The 18,561-nt window shown below is 48.6% G+C and overlaps 1 protein-coding gene across 1 annotated transcript in view; it reads right to left on the bottom strand.

Annotated features, from left to right (window-relative positions):
- GATB (glutamyl-tRNA amidotransferase subunit B) overlaps positions 1–18,561 on the bottom strand; it is a 69,487-nt gene that overhangs the window by 1,637 nt on the left and 49,289 nt on the right. The window contains exons 10-12 of the mRNA XM_037058409.1: positions 14,775–14,908; positions 6,938–7,016; positions 352–486 (exon numbers count right to left, since the gene is read on the bottom strand). Coding sequence (XP_036914304.1) covers positions 352–486; positions 6,938–7,016; positions 14,775–14,908 — 348 coding nt within the window. The remainder of the gene's footprint in view (positions 1–351; positions 487–6,937; positions 7,017–14,774; positions 14,909–18,561) is intronic.

The raw sequence follows: 18,561 nt of genomic DNA, 5'->3' as shown, positions 1-18,561 counted from the left end.
CTCCCATTCAGGACATCAACCCTGGGAGGGACAGTGGCCCGGGGACTTGAGACCCACCCGTCAAACTGAAATTCCATGAGATTAAGCTACAGGGGCGGATTTTCCTTTTCCTTGGGGAAAGCTCTATTTTTGTAATATTCCCCTAATTTCCTCTCTTGACCTTAGGTAAAAACGGACAAAAATAGAATTATTGTTGAAACTGGGTCAGCCATTATGAGGCAGCGCCTCTGGGCTGCTCCAGGGAGCTAGGAGCAGATTCTTGGCCGTGCCCCCAGGCTGACCCCTGCTGGCCAGCAGGTGCGCCCCCCCACCTGCACACGGAGACCCTCTGCACCCCGTGGTGGGAATTACCACTTGGGGATGCTCCTCCAGCGTGGCCTGGCAGAGCTGTTCCAGGGCCTCTTGGTCCTGCATCAGTTCAAGCTTCTTTTCTGAAACGATCTGTGCTGGCGTCTTCCCTTCACTCCCCCACAGTTCCTTCAACACCTACGGGCCAGAGGCGGAGAGAGGGGCAGAGAGGAGTCAGCAGGCCAATTCCAGGAATCCCAGCTGCGTGGGCTTGGCCCATAGGGGCCTGTCTCCCCTGAAGCATCCGGGGACAAAGCTGCTCTGCAGAGCACGCAGACACACCTGGACTCCCCCCAAGCTGATCTGCTCCCCCAGAACAGAGCAGGAAGGCCTCACCGCAGACGGGCCCTTCTGCTGGCAGACTCCCACCACGCAGCAGGGAGAGGCAGTGGGGAGGTGTGAGCCGATCTCTCACAGGGCTCCTGGTGGCAGGTGTCAGAAGGTGGGGCCCAGCTGTCTTGTTTCCGCTAAATTAAGGGACTGAAGTGAGATTCTGATGTGGGATGGAGCCCCACCGGCTGTGGGAGGTAACCACGCACCTAGACAAGGTCCAGAAAACCCAGCCTGCTGGGAAACCTGGAATCAGGGGAGTGAGAAAGTGACCCCCTAATGATGAAACATGATGGAAAATAACTAAAAACAGAAATCACAATCCACAGGGACTGGTCTATCACATTTATCCCCTACAGGTGGAGCTGGCCCCAGTTCTGGCTAGGATGATCAACAGTTCATGGTGAATTTTTTCTACTTAAAAAATGGTAACAGTAACAAATACTAAACTTATTAAAATTAGAAAAAGACAAAACTTTTAAAGAAGGCACTTCCTAGAGAAAGCTGCAATGGGGTGGCGTCCCCTTCATCTGCTGTGGCACCTCCTGTTGCTTGGCCCGCGGTCATCTCTGAGCACTGAACACCCCGAGACTATTCTGGCCGAGGACCAGCCGGCCATCTCTCCCAGAAGAACAGCTGGTCCATAAGTAACGCGCAGGACTTCCGGTCAAATGGCAGAGTGGGTAAAAGCTGTGCTCGCCGCCTCCCACATCAGTAGGACACCCCAGTTAGAGAACAGCCGTCACTGGGAACTACCCAGAGACTGGCCGAACAGAAGTCCTACAGAGAGGAAGCCACATTGAGAATGGTAGGAGGGGTGGAGGCACAGAATGAACAGGTCCCATATCCATGGTGAGGAGATTAAGAGGTGTGGGGTCCCCCTGAGGAACCGGGGCTCCCCAGCCCAGGTACTAGCACCAGGAAGAGTCCGCATAACATCTGGCTGTGAGAAACCAGCAGGGACTGCACCGGAGTGAGACGGAGTGCTGCTGGAGACCAAGGCGGTCCTCCAGGGCCTGGGCACAGACCCGCCTGCTCCGAACTCACTCGCTCTGGGCTCCAGCACAGCGGCAGCAGCTCAAAAAGCAGCAGAGATGTACGGTGAGGAACTACATGGGCTGGCTCCAGAGCTGGCGGGACAGGGTGGTGACAGCTCTCTCTAGAGGCAGGAGGGCTGGTAGAAGCCATTGCTCCTTTGTGGAGCTCTCCACCAACCTGGCTGATGCTAACCCAGCCCTGGTGAGTCCTTGAGCCCCCCGCCCCACCCAACCTGCTCGTCTGGCCTGAGCCACTTCAAGTGGCCTGCTTTAGCTCATGCCATGGACTCTTCTGAAGTCTCTCAAAGGTCCACAGACCCCAAACAAACAGCAGTTGGCCTTGGCGTGTCCTGAATCTATTGCTAAGTGGTCCCAAGCCTGGCAAAAGTGATGACCAGTCTCAACTTGCATGTAACTCTCATCAGGTAGCCCCAACAAGCCTGGTGTGAGCTGCAGCGAGTCTTGACTTGGAATGTTGCCTTAACTAAGCAGCCACAAGCTTGACACATGTGGTGCCTGGCTTCAGCTCCCATGTGGTGCCCACACAAGGGTCTCAAGCCCAGCAGAAGCAGTGGCTAACCCTGGCCTGCACCAGAGCCCCTCCCAAGAGGCTCAAGAACTAACATACCCAGTGGCCAGCTTCAGACAATACCAGAGTGTCACCCAACCAGCTCCACAAGTGACACATCTGAAGGGAAGACTTGGCTGGTACCAGAGCCCTGCTAAAGCAACCCTCCAGGGGGTCAGCCCCCACACCACAGCCCTCAAATAGCCAAGGCAATCACGAGAAAGAACAAAGTTGGAGGTGTCAGGCTGTCTGACTTTGGGCAGCATGGTATGGTGGCACGAGACAGATGTGTGGACCAGCAGAGCAGAGCCCAGGGGTAAGCCTACATCTATATGGCTGATTGACTGATGGCAGGGGAGGCAGAGAGGTACAGTGGGGTAGTGTTGAGAAGGTTGAACAGAGAGACCCTGGGGAGTGAGGCGGGACCGCGTTCTTGCTGTGTATACAAGAAAACTCGAATGGATTGAGGACTTGGGTGTAGGACCTGAGACCATGGAGTTCCTAGAGGAAAAGATAGGCAGTAAATTCTCTGACATCACTGTTGGCAATATTTTTTTGGATATGTCTCCTCAGGCAAGGGAAACAAAAACATTTTTTCCCTTCCCGTTTTCTGTTTTGTAACGCAGTTGTGATCATATGATCTGTGACTTGCTTTTGTTTCACTTACTACAAAGGTGCTTTTTTATATTAATAAAAAACTAATACTATCCAATGTATTTTCATAATTAAGTTATCCCTTAGTGGTAGCTATTAGACATTGACCACTGTTCATTTTGTTCATCTCTACAGTCTCCTAGTAAAGTTCCTAGTTTGAAATGTCCAACATTTAGGAAGAGAGTGGAGATCTCAAGAGACTCCAGGTCTCTGGCTTGAAGTGAAAATTACCTGCAAAGACTTGCTCATGAAGACTCTATGCGGCAGCTCTTTACAGCGGGAGGAGACGGGAGGCTTGGCAGGGGGGGGCGTGCAGCAGCACGCCTCAGGGGCCATGCCCAGGCCTGTGGCACTTCTGCCTTGCTGCTACTGCAGATGCAGCTGAGAGCGCAGGGCGGATCTGAGCGGGCCGCCCAGGACACCCACCTTGCCTGGCACTCATGTGGCAGGACCCTACAGGCTCACGTCCCGGTTGAATCTGCCTGAGGCAGCCTGGGGATCATGGCCAAACCACGCACACCATGTGGAAGGAAAAGCAGGCCAAGGCCAGGACGGATACTTTTAAATGCAGGGAGACTGGCTGCTCCCTGAGAAAGATGGGGGTACAAAGGAGGGACACCAGAGAAATACATTTCAGTGGCCTCCTGGAACAAATGGGAATGTGGTGGCTGGACTGTTCTCTACTCTTGGAATTAGAACACACCAGCTTATTAACTTCCCAGATTAGTCCAGTGGCCGTTACCAGCTCGGGCCCCCTGGGCCAGCACAGCAGACTCTGCTGGTCCAGTCCTCTGCTCACTGCTACCGAACACAGACTGCACTCCAAGGGGGAACCCAGCAGGGTGGGAGCCACTGAGGGGGCCCCTGGCCTCCGGCCCGACTCCACAGCATTCCCTCCCTTGGCCTCCTGCAGCAGCCCTAACGGCTTCGTGGTTGCCAGTCTCCTGCTACAGTGTGAGTCTTCTTTGTCTGTGTTTAACCACTGCCCTGGGAAGTGCCATCAAAGTACAATTTTTTCTGGCTGAACATGCAGCTCCCAGGCCTTGCTTCTGCCCACCTAAGACAAGTGTACATGCAGAACAAGGAATTGCCAGGGCAGTGTCTTAATAAATGCCACCAAAAGTATGGGGTAATGCAAACTGGGAACCCCCAATTATACCCCAACCACAGAGGCAGCTCTGAAATGGGGCAGAGTGGGGAGCACAGAAACTCAGCCCTCAGTTCCCTGGGGCCAGAATTCACACATCCTCTTACCTACGACACAAATGTTTCTCTCTAGCTAAAGCCATTTTTAAATAACTGGAAGGAAGGATGGAAGGTAAGCAGGCAGGCCCCTCCAGTATCTGTCTCCTGGGGACTTCCAGGGTAGAGTGTGGAGGTTGGACCCGTTCATGGGAGACCGCAGGGAGGGAGCTGTGACAGTTGCAGTCTGGTCGAAGGCAAGTACAGTGAAAGGCCACCCTCCCAGAAAGCAGCAAACACCAACCCAAGACACCAGAGGCGCAGGGCGAAGGACAGCGTGCAAAGAGCTGACGCACTACAAGGGAGTGAAAGACAGTCATTTGTACCCATGACACAAAACACTGTCTACAAAGGGTTTGCTGGTTTTTGTTTAGAGCAGACCTCAAAGTAGACATGAGGAGGTGACAAAATGAAAGATAAAAAGCCTATGATAATTTCAATCGATGCATTAAACACCTTGACAAGGTATGACATCCATTTATAATGAAAACTCTCAAAATGGGTTTAGAAGGACAGATCCTCAACACAATGGAGGCCACATGACTAACCAGCAGCTGATAGACTCAAAGGCAAAAGTCCACAAGTGTTTCCTCTGGGATCAGGAACAAGAGCTGCCCATTCTTGCTACTTCTATCCACATAATACTGTAAGTCCTAGCCACAGCAATTAGACTAGGAAAAAATAAATAAATAAAAGGCATCCAAATTGAAGGAAAAAGAAGTAAAACAAGAACCATTTGTGGGTAACAGGAATTTACATGTAGAAAACTCTAGAGACTCCACAAAGAACTATTAGAAATAATAAACAATAAGGTCGCAGCACAAAATCAAGGTGCAACATCTGCTGCGTCTCTGCATACGAACAGTGCACCGTCGGAGCAAGAGAAGAGGAAACAGCCTCACTGACAATCGCAACAAGAGCAATACCTAGGGACAGACAAAGGATGTGAAAGATCCAAACCCTGAAAATTGTAAGGTGATTTTGAAAGAAACTGAAGACGACGTGAAAAATGGAAAGAAACTCCACGTTCATGGATTGGAAGAACTAACATTGTTACAGCATTCATGTGACCTAAGGAATATCCAGATCAATGCAATTCCTATCAAAATACTTAGGGCCTTTTTCACAGAAATAGAACAACAACAACAAAAAAACAAAACCAAAAACCCAGAGGTTTGTAACGGTGCCACAGAAGACTAACAGCTGAAGCAAGCCTCGGATACAAGGACAAAGCTGGACGCATCACACGCCCGTTTCAAACTACACTACAAAGCTATAGTAATCAAAACAGTTTAAGTAATACAGAAAAATATAAAGGTTTTCAAATTCTACTGCCTTGAAATAACTACCATTAATATTAGTGGAGTACCATTCCAGGCATCTTTCCATGCATATGTACCAGTTGAAGAATAGATTATTTAAAAAATACCATTTTTTGCCACTAGAAATTCAGAAAACACTAAAAAGCGCAACCAGGCAGAGATAAACAAGGCAGACCCCTCAGCACACCGCTCCCGCCCTTCTGACCCGGCTTCTGTGAGGCCAGGTTCGCCTCAGCCCCTTCCGGCTGGGACTTTGTTTGGAACCCAGCAGTCGGCGTCTTCCAGCATTTCCCGTCTCTTTCCCCAAAACGACCACATTCACTGCACTGTTTTGTTCTGTTTTCCCTTATGTTTTTGGTGGGGCAAATGAATGGAAAGATGTTTTCCCTCTCATTTCAAATGCTGCACTTCATGTGTGCTTTCGTATACACACAGCTATTTCCTGCCCTCAGGCCATCCAATCTTCCTGCCACTGCTGAGCTATGGCATAAACATTTGTATTCCTCTGGCATCCAGGCAGCTGAAACCCTTTCCTAAACGTGGCAGGGCCCTGTGGTTGAGGCCTCACTTGGTGGGTACACAGAGCCTTGATTAGTTCCCGTCTCCGGTTTCGCAGCAAAGAAGCCGGTGTGTGCTCCACGGTGCCTCACAATTAGCCAAAAGCAGCCACTTTCCCGAGCCTCCCTTTGTAATCTGCCACTACTGTCGGTGTGTATAAATATTAAATGCAAAAGGCACCATTAAAATAGCATTACGTTTCTGGCTGATGCATTGACAGCTGCAGACATCTGAGGCTGAGATCAGGCAGCCGCCTTGGTGTTCTGTATCTTCCTGGGTCCATACCTGTCTGAGTTTTCAGAATTCCAGGAATCGTTCACTTACCTAAGACTGCCAGGTGGAGGTGGAGATGAGGCACGGGCCATCCTGGACGATGATGCTGTTTTCCACGCACACCGAGTATGTGTGTAAACTTCTCTCTAAGCTCACATGAGGCGGCCTGTCTGACCTCGCCCTCCTGGCTGGAAGACTGGCTTTCAGGGCAACCACACAACAGAGAGAAATGAGCCCCTGGTGCTGGGCTGGGAGGTTGCGGAGGAGGAAAGGGGAGCACCAGGGAGCTGGGAGGTGGTCTGAAGCCCCCAGAAACTTCAGGGCCCGGCCTTTCACATAAACAAATGTTTAGGGAACATTCCGGTGAACCCAAATAATAACTATCTCCCCAGGTCAGCAAAGATGAGAAGCAAGTTACTTGCCCTGCTCATACTGGCTTTACTTCATTTGCTAAATAAACCATTTATACCTTTTGGTATAAAAACAGCACTTACAATCGCTCAATACTTCAATAGGAAATTCACTTAGTGACGGCATATGCATTTCACACAACACCTCTGCTGGGATGGCAGGGCAGACAGGAGCTTTAGGAGGCGTGGACTTACCTGTTTGGCTGCTGCTGAAGAAATTGCTTTCCTGTCCAGCAGGTCGAGAAGCTGGGCCAGTGCAGAGGGTGTGACAGGACTGCAGCCCCCACCGGAGAGAGAAGAAATTTACATGTCACATTGTCAGTGTATCCATTTATAGTGATTCAGAATCGGAACACTTGATTTTATACGTTGAAATAATTAAACCCCCACCCAGCCGTGAAAACAACCGGCCAAATTGGGTTCTATTTTATTTATTTTGTTTTTTAGGATACAACACATTTTTGTGAGTGGTGTGTTTCTTTGTTTTACCACCGACAGTAACAGCTGCTTGGCAAAAGTTGTAGCCACTGCTCAGTTTAATTAGTCAAAGGAAGGAGGTGGCTGCAAAATTCATGAACCATGAAAAGAACAAAAAACCCAGTAATTACATAGTTCTCAAGGAAAGATCAGCCTAAAAACTACTCCAAACAAAACAGCTAACAGGCTGCTTTTCTGGGTGTTTCTGTGCAGATATAAATTCTTTTTCGTTGTGAGAGCTTCTCTGGAAGGGAACCCTGACTGCCTGCCATGTCCTTGGCGTCCTCACGGGCACCTCCCCGGGCTGTGCCCTCCTGCGGGCTCACAGCAGCCAGCTGGACACCGAAGGGCCCCGAGCTCGCTATCTATACCCCTAGGACGTGGCTTATTTACCAAATTTCTATGATATAAAAGGCCAAGCAGAAAACCAACACATAAAGTGTCATAATTCACATTCAGGGGTGGGGGTTGGGGGGGAGGATAGTGGGCACCTAGGTTAGTGAAAAGACAAGACTGAATGACAGATCGTTTCTTCTAAAGTACATTGTATCACTACTTCCAAACACACACAGCAACTGGGCTGATGAAACGCTGTCTATCTGAGGTCATTAGGGGCTGGTCTTAAATAGATAGGACCAACTCATAAATAGCGCATTAGCGTGTCTGTGTAAATGAAAGTTTCTCAAATGCGTAACGCCAGTTGAAAACGCCTTCTGTTTAAGTCCTGGTTGCCATCACTCACTATTAATTTCTTGGTAAGCTCTTAGACAATAAAAAGGAAACTACCACTTAGCCTCTGCCAATTCCGATGAATTTCAAACTAATCGAGAGCAAGTTCACCAGGTATGCCTTGCTGTGGTCTGATAAGCACAGTGAAGCCTCATTAGGGCTCTCCGTTCAAAACAGCTAACACTGAGGCAGACATCATTTAAAGTGTCTGTTTATCCCAAAGCACATGTGGATAAAGGCGATTCCAAGTGGAAATTAGGCTTGGAGAGTGCTGGTGCTATTTAGTTGGTATCTGAAATTCCTACGAAGCACTCTAATAAATTCTCAACAGCAAGAGGGGCAGAGAGCTGGGAAGTAAACTGAGACCCTTTTCCCAGCCTCCCACCCTTACTGACAAGCAATACAGAATCAGTCTTTTGTTTTTTTTAAATGCAGGTTTCTGGGATTTTCTGCAATTCTAGAAAATACAATGACGTGGAACGGGGTTTCTAGAGCATGCAGAAAAAGGCACCTACTCCCATACGAGTCAGCGATAAAGGGCCCCTGGGACAGAAATAGAGGATAACATGATTAAAAACACTTTGCGCCTTTCATCTAATGACCTCCATTCATTAGTTTGGTCATAAATTCACGCTGTAAAATACTCCCCCTGGCCTAACTGCACGGGATTTCTCAATCACCTTTTTATACTCACAATGCTTGACACACAGTAGGTCAGCAGTATTTATATTATGGAACTCTAGCCCCCAACAGGGATATCTGGTATTCCGCACGGACCGACTAGACACACCCGGGCTAACCTGGAGTGGGGCGGCAACAAAGACCAGTTCCTGCCGCACTCACCTGAAAGACCCCTCACCAGATACCCACACGTCAGACATGGGACGTAACGGCAGCAGAAGCACCAGGTACTGACTTGTTGCTGCCAGAGAACACAAGTTTCTGGGCAGTGGACACATCTCCACTGAAGGACGGTCTGACCCTGAAGGCCCAAGCTTCGCGTGCTTGTCTCCAACCCCGAGGCCAGCGTATCTACAGAGCCCGGGAGTGGGATGCTTCACGTCTCCCCACCTCAGCCAGTCCTCCAGAGCTCTTACAGGGTCACAACTCCATCTCCAGCCTGGATTGTAGAGACAGACACCTCTACAACCACAACCTGGCTAAGCTGTACTTGAGAAAGTACTGCCCTTCTCAATCCCCAGTGTCATTTCAGGCCCAGAGTCCCCCTTCTCTGCTTGTTAAATGGGATGCAAGGAGCTCCTGGAGGAAGACGCTGGGACTTGGACGTCCAGGGGCTGCTGCTAATAAATAACCCCTTTATCTCGATTATTTCACCCCCCACTTGGCTCCCCCACTGAGGCAGCTGTTCTGGCAGCTTCCTTTCCACTCACCCCCCTCCACATACACCCTCCTCACTGCACTAGAACATCCGCAGGTGCAGAATCCTGAACTCTCCACGGCGCTGCCTTCTCTTCCATCAGACAAACCCCTCCAGCTGTGCTCTCGGCCCCACCACTGCCACTCCTGAGAACCCCACTCGGCTCGGATGCCTGCTTCCTCTCTCCTGTGGCTTTAATTCCACACCTTCACAATTGCTGAGACCCTCCCTATCTTGAAAACGTCTTCAAGTGATCTTCCAGTCACGTGCCTCTGCATGGTTTGGTGCCTTATTTCTTACTGACAGAGATCTGGCATCAGTGGCTACTACAGGCCCTTGTCAGCATGTGGTGGCGGGATTCTAACCCTATCCCTGAAGCTGTCCTGTTAAAAGCCCCCTCCCCTCCCTTTGCTGCCAAACACAGAGCTTTCTCCCATCCTGCTGCACCCAAGGGCCACCTTTAGACCCCCTTGTGAAAACCCTTGCCTTGTGCCTCCGGATTCTCCTCCTCCCTTTTGACGGACCCCCCTGCCTGCTGAGGACCAGCGGCCTAGGGCTGCTTTCTGTGGTTCCCAGGCTCTTCCTCAGTCTGGCGAAGGAGGGAGAGCACCTCTTCTCAAGGCTTAAATTCAAGCACCTCTCAAGGGCCTCCATCTCCCCCAAACATGTTCTAACACAGCCCACACCTCTCAGTTGAAGTCCAGAGAGCCCCAGGCCCCGCCTCAGCCACCTTACCATGCCGCAGCCTCCCAGACAGCTCTCATTTGCCCCAGTGACTCCACGTTGCACTTACACCTGGCTACATATTGGCGTTCCCAGAAGTGCCACGCTCAGACTTGCCTCAAGATTTTCCCATGTGCTGCTCCTTATGCCTGGAACACTTTTACCCTTGGACTTTGCCTCACTACCTTACTCATCCTTCGCTTAGGACTTCGCTTTGTTGTTACCTTCCCTTCTCAGAGCCTCTAACTCAGTGCTTTGTAATCCCCAGCTTCTAGGCTGTCAGCTCTGAAAGCAGAGACAGCGTGTCATGTTGACTGGGCTGAATTAACAAGGGCTGAATAATGAACAAAGCAGAACGCTCAGATCTTTACGTCCGGTATGCCTGCCAGCTGCAGACCCACGTAACGCACTGCTCCTTGGTAATCCCCACGAGGGGGCTGTCTTATACGCAGCTCCAGCCCAGCATTCCAGAAAGGAAGTGGTATGCCTCTTCCCTGTCCCTCTCAACTTGTTCCTCTTCCTGTACCTCCCACTGCCCCTCATTTCACTCCACTGCCCGAGCAGGAAGTGTGAACACCATGCCGGTATGAGATGACTGCTCTCCCTCAGCCCGTCTCATGTCAGCCCTGCTACCGATCACCCTTTACTGACCATCTTCTTCAATAAGGTCTCTATTTTTCGTATTACATGCCTGAGACCTTCTAGACCACATGTAAGTAAAATCCTATGGTATTTGGCTTTCTGACTGGCTTGTTTCACTTGGCACAATACTCTCTAGGTCCACCCACGCTGTCTCCCATTTACATCCATAAAAAGGGAGATTTCCTTTTTTGTGGCTGAGTACTACTCCACTGGTGACCGTGCCCCACTTTCTACTTACTCACTCACTGACTGGGTCGGCTGTCATACGTGACGCTGCCATGAACACAGGGGTGTGCAGATCTTTCCAATTAGTGCTTCAGGTTTCTGCGAATAAATCCTCAGAGGTGGATTCACTGGGTGATAAGGCAGTTCTAGCTTCAGTTTTTTGAGTAAATTCCATACTTCCTTCTGCAGTGGCTGCACCAATCTGCATTGCCACCAACAGTGTACAAGGGTTCCCTTTCCTCCACATCCTCTCCAACACTTGTTGTCTGTCCATTTATTGATGATAGCCATTCTGACAGGTATGAAATGATATCTTTTGTGGCTTTAATTTGCATCACAGAAAACATCTTAAACAGTTTCCCAGTAGAGGCTTACATTGTTTAAATAGGCCTTTATTTTAAAGTCTGTTTTGCCAAAGTATTGCTACCCCAGCTTCTTTTTCATTTCCATTTGCAGGAAATACCTTTTTCCATCCATTTACTTTTAGTCTGTGTGTATCTTTCTTTCTGTGGTGGGACTCTTGTAGACAGCATATCTATGGGGCTTGTTTTCTTACCCTTTCAGCTACCACATTTCACGTCTTTTGACTGCAGCATTTAAGCCATTTACATTTAAAGTGATTATAGGTATATATTTATCACCATTTAATCTTTTAAATACATTCCTCTTTTTTCCATACCGTCTTCTTAAAGATCCTTTAACGTTTCTTGTAATAATGGTTTGGTGATAATGAAGTCCTTTAGCTTTTCTTGTCTGGGAAGCTCTTCTTTTCTCCTTCAATTTTAAATGATAGCCTTACTAGGGAAAATAGTCTTAGTCATAGGTCCTTGCTTTTCATCACTTTGAGTATTTCATGCCAATCCCTTCTTGCCTAAAATGTTTCAGTTGAGAAATCAGCTGACAGTCTCAAGGGAACTCCCTTGTAGGTAACTATCTTTTCCTGTGCTTTTACAGTTATCTCTCTGTCTTTAATCTGTGGCAGTTTACAATGTGTCTTGGTGTGGGCCTCTTTGGGTTCATCTTGTTTGGGATGCTCTGCATTTCCTGGACTCGTGTGTCTTTTTCCTACACCAGGTTAGAGAAATTTTCAATCATTATTTCTTCATATGGGTTCTCGATTCACTGCTCTCTCTCTTCTTCTGGTACCCCCTATTATGCAGAGGTTGTTACACTTCATTGCCCCAAGGTCCCTTAAACTCTCATTTTTTAAAGTTCTTTTTTCTTTTTGCAGCTTGGATTGGGTGTTTTCTGCTGTTTTTCAAATTGCTGACCCAATCCTTTGCTTTATCAAACCTACTATTTATTCCTTCTAGTGTATTCTTCATTTCTGACTGGTTTTTTTTTTTATGGTTTCTATGTTCTTTTTCATGCTGTTGTAGTTCCAAGTTCCCCGAGCAGCCTTATAACCATTTTTTGAACTCTGCATCTGATATATTGCTTGGCTTCATTTCATTCTGGAGATTTCTCCTGTTCTTTCATTTGGGGCATGATTGTCTCCTGTTTTGGCTGCCTCTTTGTGTTTTTTATGTATCAAGTAGATCTGCTATGACTCCCAGTCTTGGTAGAGTGGTCTTATTAGCGGGTGTCCCATGGGACCCAGTCTCCTCAATCACCTGAACAGGGTGCTCCAAGTTCCTTGTGTGGGTTATGGGTACCCTCCTCTTGCAATTGAGTCTTGATTACTGTTGGCAAGTTCATGTGCAGGGTCAACCCTCAGGCTGGCTGACTGGGGATCAACCCCAACCACAGTATATAAGCTGATGTGTGAAGGTGTTGACCACACAAAGCAGAGTCGGCCTCAGCAAGGTCTGGTACCTGACGAGATCTCCCTTTCAATATGCTGTTTGTGGAGCTTACTGGCTTCTGCTCTGATGTTTTCTGAAGCTGACCACTGGGTGTGCTGGTTCTGGGGCCTCTTGGGAGGGACTCCAGGGCAGACCAATGTCAGACACTGCCTATAACTGGTTCTGGGCAACCTGTTTAGAGCCATAAAGCAATCTACAGTTTGTGGCTTCCTCTGCAGGGCCTGGATGTGTAGAGGAAGGACCAAGCTGCATAGCAAGTCTGCCTTTTACCAGCAGCAGGCCCAGGGACAGGTTAGCAAAAATCCCAGGGCACCTTGAGATCTGCCTTCGCCTGCCTGTTAGGCTCAGTCATTTAAAGAGCCTCTAATGATATTGGAGTTGCATGAGACAGGCTCTCAGTGAGTCACCAGGTAGGAGCAAATGGTGTTCACCAGACTGATGCAGGTTCAAACTTGGTGCCAGTGCTGGGTCTGAGGCCACTCAGCAAATGTCCCAGGGCGTGCCAAGTCTAGCTGGCACCTGCTGGGTGTTTACACACCTTTGTGGCAGGTGGGGTATCAGAGAGTCATCAGGGAAATGCCAGCAGAGTTTATCAGGCCCAAACAGACCAAGATTTGGCCAGGTGAAGGGAAGTCTCTGCACCAGTTGGGCATGCAAAGGAAAAATGGCCCCCATCCTAGAGCCACACAATTCAGTCTCTCTCCGATTCTGCCAAGAGCTGGGAAGAGGGAGCCAAGGGATCTCCCATGACGGGGAGGTGTTGTTCAGCCTTGGGGGAAGGCATGGGGAGTGGCACCCACCCCAGAGCCACACAATTTAGTCTCTTCTTGATTCTGCCCAGACCTCAGCAGGACAAAGCCACTAGGAGTCAGGAAGTGGGGCCACCAGAAGCCCAGAGAGCAGGGCTAGTGGATCTCCCTTGAAGAGAAGGAAGCAGTGAGTTCATGGGAAAGTGAGGGGATGGCCTTTGTCCCAAAGCCAAACCACTTAGTCACTGACACCCTCTGAACCTGCCTAGACCTCTACAGCCCAGCTCAGGCAGCTGGCTCCTCAGCAGGGTATGAACTCTGCAGGGTGGGGTGACAAGGAGTCCAGAGGGTGGGGCTATGCATTCCCCCAGGCTGATGGTCTTGGAGGGGAGTGCTCCACCCAAGAATGATGGCATTTGTGGTATGGGCAAGGGGCTCAGCACAGGAATCTTAGTGGCTATCCGTTTGGCTCTCTCTCCAGAGCCACAAACCCCAGTCTCCCCTCACACAGCTACTCTGCTCAGCCCTCTCTCTGCTGGAGCCCAAGGTGAGTGGCTGTGAACGAGAGTCTGTGCATTTGCCCTTTAAGAGGACACCTGTGTCTCTAGCAGACTTCTGTCTCTCCCTAGTGGACATCATCCCTGCCAGTTCTCACAGTCAGATGTTATGTGGATGCCTCTTCCTAGCTCTGGGGCTCTGGGGCCTTGCTTGGGGTTGAATCAGGCTCTACTCTTCTCAGGGGAAACCTTTGAAGCTAAGATATCCCTCCAGAATCTCAGCCACTGCCCGTGGGAGTGGGGCCAGCCCTTGTCCCATCTCCACCCTTCCTACCATCTCAATGTGGCTTTTTCTGTAAATCCTTGGTTGTAAGACTACTTACTCTTCATCTAGTTTCGGTTAGTTATTCAGGTTGATTGCTCTCTATTTTAGTTGTAATTCCAGTTTGGTCCTATGAGGAGGTGAGTGTAGGTTCCACCTACTCCATCGCTGTTGGGGATCTCCCACTGTCTGTTTTCTCATAGGTCTGCAGGCCCCTCACACTTACAAACTCCTGTCTTGTTCACATGCAGGCCCCAGCTCAGTACAAAGGTCAGTGTGGACAGTCAGAGATTGGAACAAACAAACACATTTTCAGATATGATGGAGGACAGCTTTTAGAATTCAGAATTCACAGGGGATGCTTGCATCTTGTCAGGAGATCCAGGGAGAACAAGGAGAGTGATACACTGGCTCTGTCCTATTTCAGCAGCTTCTGGACACAGAGTTCATCACAAAGGAAGAAGAAACCCCCTGACCCCACTCACCTCTCACTGACGGCAAGGTTCTGTTGCTTTAAAAAACCCAGGAAAGTGTTGAGGACCCAACTAGTCACTTTTTTGGGCTCTGCCCTAGTTTCTTTGATCACATTTTGGAAGAACTCCAGTAGGCCAACTTCATTCTGTAAAGAAAGAAAAATTGTATAAAACCTCCAAAAAAGTGGAAGATCAGCATTCTGAAGGCAAATCAAACTGCCTACCTCTGCCTCCTCTGAGACATTAACTTGTTATTTCCTAGACACAAAGATGCCATCCAAAAATTCTGATCACTTCCAATAAATAGCAAGTGTTCGTCTACTGTCGCCATGCATTTATATAGCATTTTCTCAAAGGAATGAACATATTTCAGAGGCGTGACTCTGTGGACCAGAGGATGGTGACATCCACCATCCCCTAAACCTACTTTCCTGTCAATGTTGGCCATGTATACCCTGTATCCTTCATCCTTGGGCCACAATGTTTGGCCTCAGTTCACTGTCCTGTCTGTTTCCAGTCCTGTCCTCTGCTGGAAGTCTTAGTGATTGCTAGAATAACCAGGTTAGAAAAGCAATCAAGAAGAAACAAACAGAATATTCTAACTCTGAAAAACCAAAATTGCTTTGTAACTGTATTCATCTCCATATCATGCCAAGAGGTGACAGAAATGGTTTTCAGAATGAGGAAGAACGTGGGTACATGTGACCCACGTAGCCCACATAACTGGTGGAGGGAGCAGCAGCTTCTAGCCTCTGAGTCAAGGTGGGCCCGGCTGACCCTGCCTACCATCTCGCTCTGTGCAAGCCACCAGTGGGGCTGAGTCTGCTCGAAGAAGACTCTACTTTCCTTCTCTGCACCGTCCCTGTTCACTCTGCAACCAGAGCTAAGTCAGCGCTGGGCCAGGGCAGCTGCTTGGGAGGTATCAGCAAAGGAATCAATGTCTCCCATCACCATGTGTATTTTTTCAAAGTCACATGTGAACACTCATTCTTTATCAGTTTACCTTTAAATATTAGACGTGCCACCATGATGCGTAAGAATAACCCCGAGGCACTCACCAAGTTATACACTATGGCTAACTGCCAGCTTAGATAGATCTGGCAGAATCAAGAAATCTGGCTAAGTCCACCCCTTGTTTTTCAGTTAAAAAAAGAAAAACATGTCCTACTTGCACAGGGAAAGTTGAAGTTCCCAAATGCAGAGGGGACACATTCTAAGCAGATTTCACCCCAGCCTGGTGAAATTCAGATCAAACTACCTTTCCTTGAAATATGAGGTCTGTCTGGAAAAAGCTCAGCCACGGTTAATACAATGAGAATGGTTTGCACAACACAGATGTAACCTGGCAGCCAAGGAGAGTGGACTGGAATGCACATGCATGAATGATGACACCTTCACTGTACTAGTCAGTGGGCACAGTAGACCCTGTTGAGTGGGCATGTGTGCTGTGTGGCCATCATATTCGAAATGACTGAACCAGTAGAATAATGAATCTGTACCAAATTTTGCATTAAGCTTGAACATTCCTCCCTGGAAACTATTCAGGTGATTCAGAAGGCTGCAGCTATGGGCAACTGGTGATTGGCAGTTTCATCACGATATTGCACCTGCTCATGTATCACAACCCACAGAGTTTTTTTGCAAAACATCAAATCACCTGGGAGACTCAACAACCCTAGAGCCCAGATTTGGTGCCCTGTGACTTCTGGCTTTTCCCAAAACTGAAATCATATCTGGAAGGGAAGAGATTTCAGACTGTTGATGAGATTTAGGAAAATATGATGGGGCAGTTGATGGTGAATGGGAGAACTGTGTGAGGTCCCAACATGCCTATGTTGAAGGGGACTGAGGCATCACTGTCCTATGTACAGTGTTTCTCATGTCTTGTATCTCTATTTTTCATACTACAAGGCTGGAAACCTTCTGGACAGACCTCATATTCCTTTTTAACTTTATACTACAGGTAAGCTTTTCATCTTCGCCCCTTTTAGAGAACTTCCACTTAAACAAAAGAACCTTCTGGAAAAAATAAGATACTAGGAAGAAGACATAGTAACAAAAATGCTCTGAAAATTTAGCTGCTATAAATGCCGTAACATGCACACACACACACAGCTGCTCAGTAGAAATTCCATAATAAAAAAATCTACATGCCCTTTGTAGATTTTTCTAAAGATCCATTCTCTGGTGACAAGCCAATGGAATAATCGCATAATCATCTCTTGAATCTCTTTTCAAACCAACGCTGTTATTCTGCTCATGCTAAACCAGGGCAGAGGCCACCTCAACAGCCAACACTTGACTACAAATAGAGGCAAAGGCAGACAGCCTGAAAAGGAAGTTCTGCTTAACTTATGGAGAAGTATTCAAACCTCCATAATGCTGCCCAAACCACTGGGGAAGTAGAAAGTTGCCATCCAGCCCAAATCAGACAGGAAGAACCCCTTTGTTCTATCCCACACAGGCTGGCTGCTGGTGAAAAGAGCTGTCAGGAGAACTCTCTGTCAGGGAAAGGTTTTCTAAATTCACCTAGAAATACTGCACTTGAACTCGCAGGCCTGGCTGAGTTGCTGAGATGTGATGAATATCTATTCCGCTCCCCCTGGGTGGTTTTCTATTGGATGGAGAACTTGGCAAGTCAGATCTGTTTGTCTTTTTTGTGTCGGTGCTGCGATGACCCCTCTCTGCGCTGGTGCTGTGCTCCACGGGAAGAATCCGTGGGTTCCGCACACAGCCTGTGGCAGACATGGACACCTGCGATCGTGACCAGTGGGCTACGGACGGGGCTGAAGAACGCTGAGCTGCCGCTGCCCAGATAATGACCGATCAATAAACAGTCACATGTGGGTGCCCACTCTGGTTCTTTAGAGCTGAAGCCAGCTTTTCAGGAAAAAAATATAAAACATTCTAGGTAAGGTCTTCTTAGTTTTTCTGAGATAGGCAAATGCTAATGAACTTGGCACAAATCTCAGAGGTCCCTTTGTGAATGTGGCAGCGTGGCTCTGGTTTTCTCAGAAAGACAGTGGGCCAGTAATTCCCTTACATAAAAACTGTATTAAGAGTACGGCAGAAAGGCCACTGCAGTGGCGGGCCCTTAACGTCCTTCTCAAAGGCAACAAGCAAACCTTTGACTTAGCACTAATCTCCCCACTACATCAGGCAGAGCTGACACTTCAGCAACACAGGGCGTCAAGTCTCTGGCCAGTTGTCCCTACAGAGACAGCTAAAGCAGCAGGGACAACTGGCCCTGTCTCTGGGATAATACCCAACAGTCTTTACAGCTCTATGCCAGGAAGCATCCTTCTCGCATTTTATCAAATTTCCCAAAGTATTCCATTACACCCAGAGCCAAGGCTAGGTCAGCCTCTTAGACGCTCCCAGAACCCTCCACTGCTAATGGATCTGTCAGCTGGTCAGTGCTGGTGTGAGGACAGGCAGAGGGAATCAATGACCTCAACTCACTGCCTGCTCCGGGAAGAGCAGATTCACGATTCACCGTGGCGTTGAGCTCTGGAAGCAGTCTTTTGCATTCTGCCTTCAGAGATGATAAAATATTGGAAGACCATCCAGCTGGAGTAAGATGAAGGCTGATTTTTCAGCTGCCACACCCAGTGAACCTGATGACAGGGCAGAAATTAGCTGGTCTGTATTTAGAGGTTGAATGAAACCGATAGAGACAGCTGCCCAGCAGCAGGTTCGGGGAAGAAAAAGCCCAAAGTACAAGCTGAGGAGCAGCTGGTTATGTGGCAGAGTGACCTGGCAGCACAGCGACCCTAGATTAGCAATCCGGGCAAGGCTG

This window comes from Sturnira hondurensis, unplaced genomic scaffold, assembly GCF_014824575.4.
Source record: "Sturnira hondurensis isolate 20B ecotype Veracruz unplaced genomic scaffold, ASM1482457v3 Scaffold0010128, whole genome shotgun sequence".
Taxonomy (NCBI): domain Eukaryota; kingdom Metazoa; phylum Chordata; class Mammalia; order Chiroptera; family Phyllostomidae; genus Sturnira; species Sturnira hondurensis.
The sequence above is the reverse complement of the archived record's forward strand: the minus strand, read 5'-3'. Positions and strand labels throughout refer to the sequence as shown.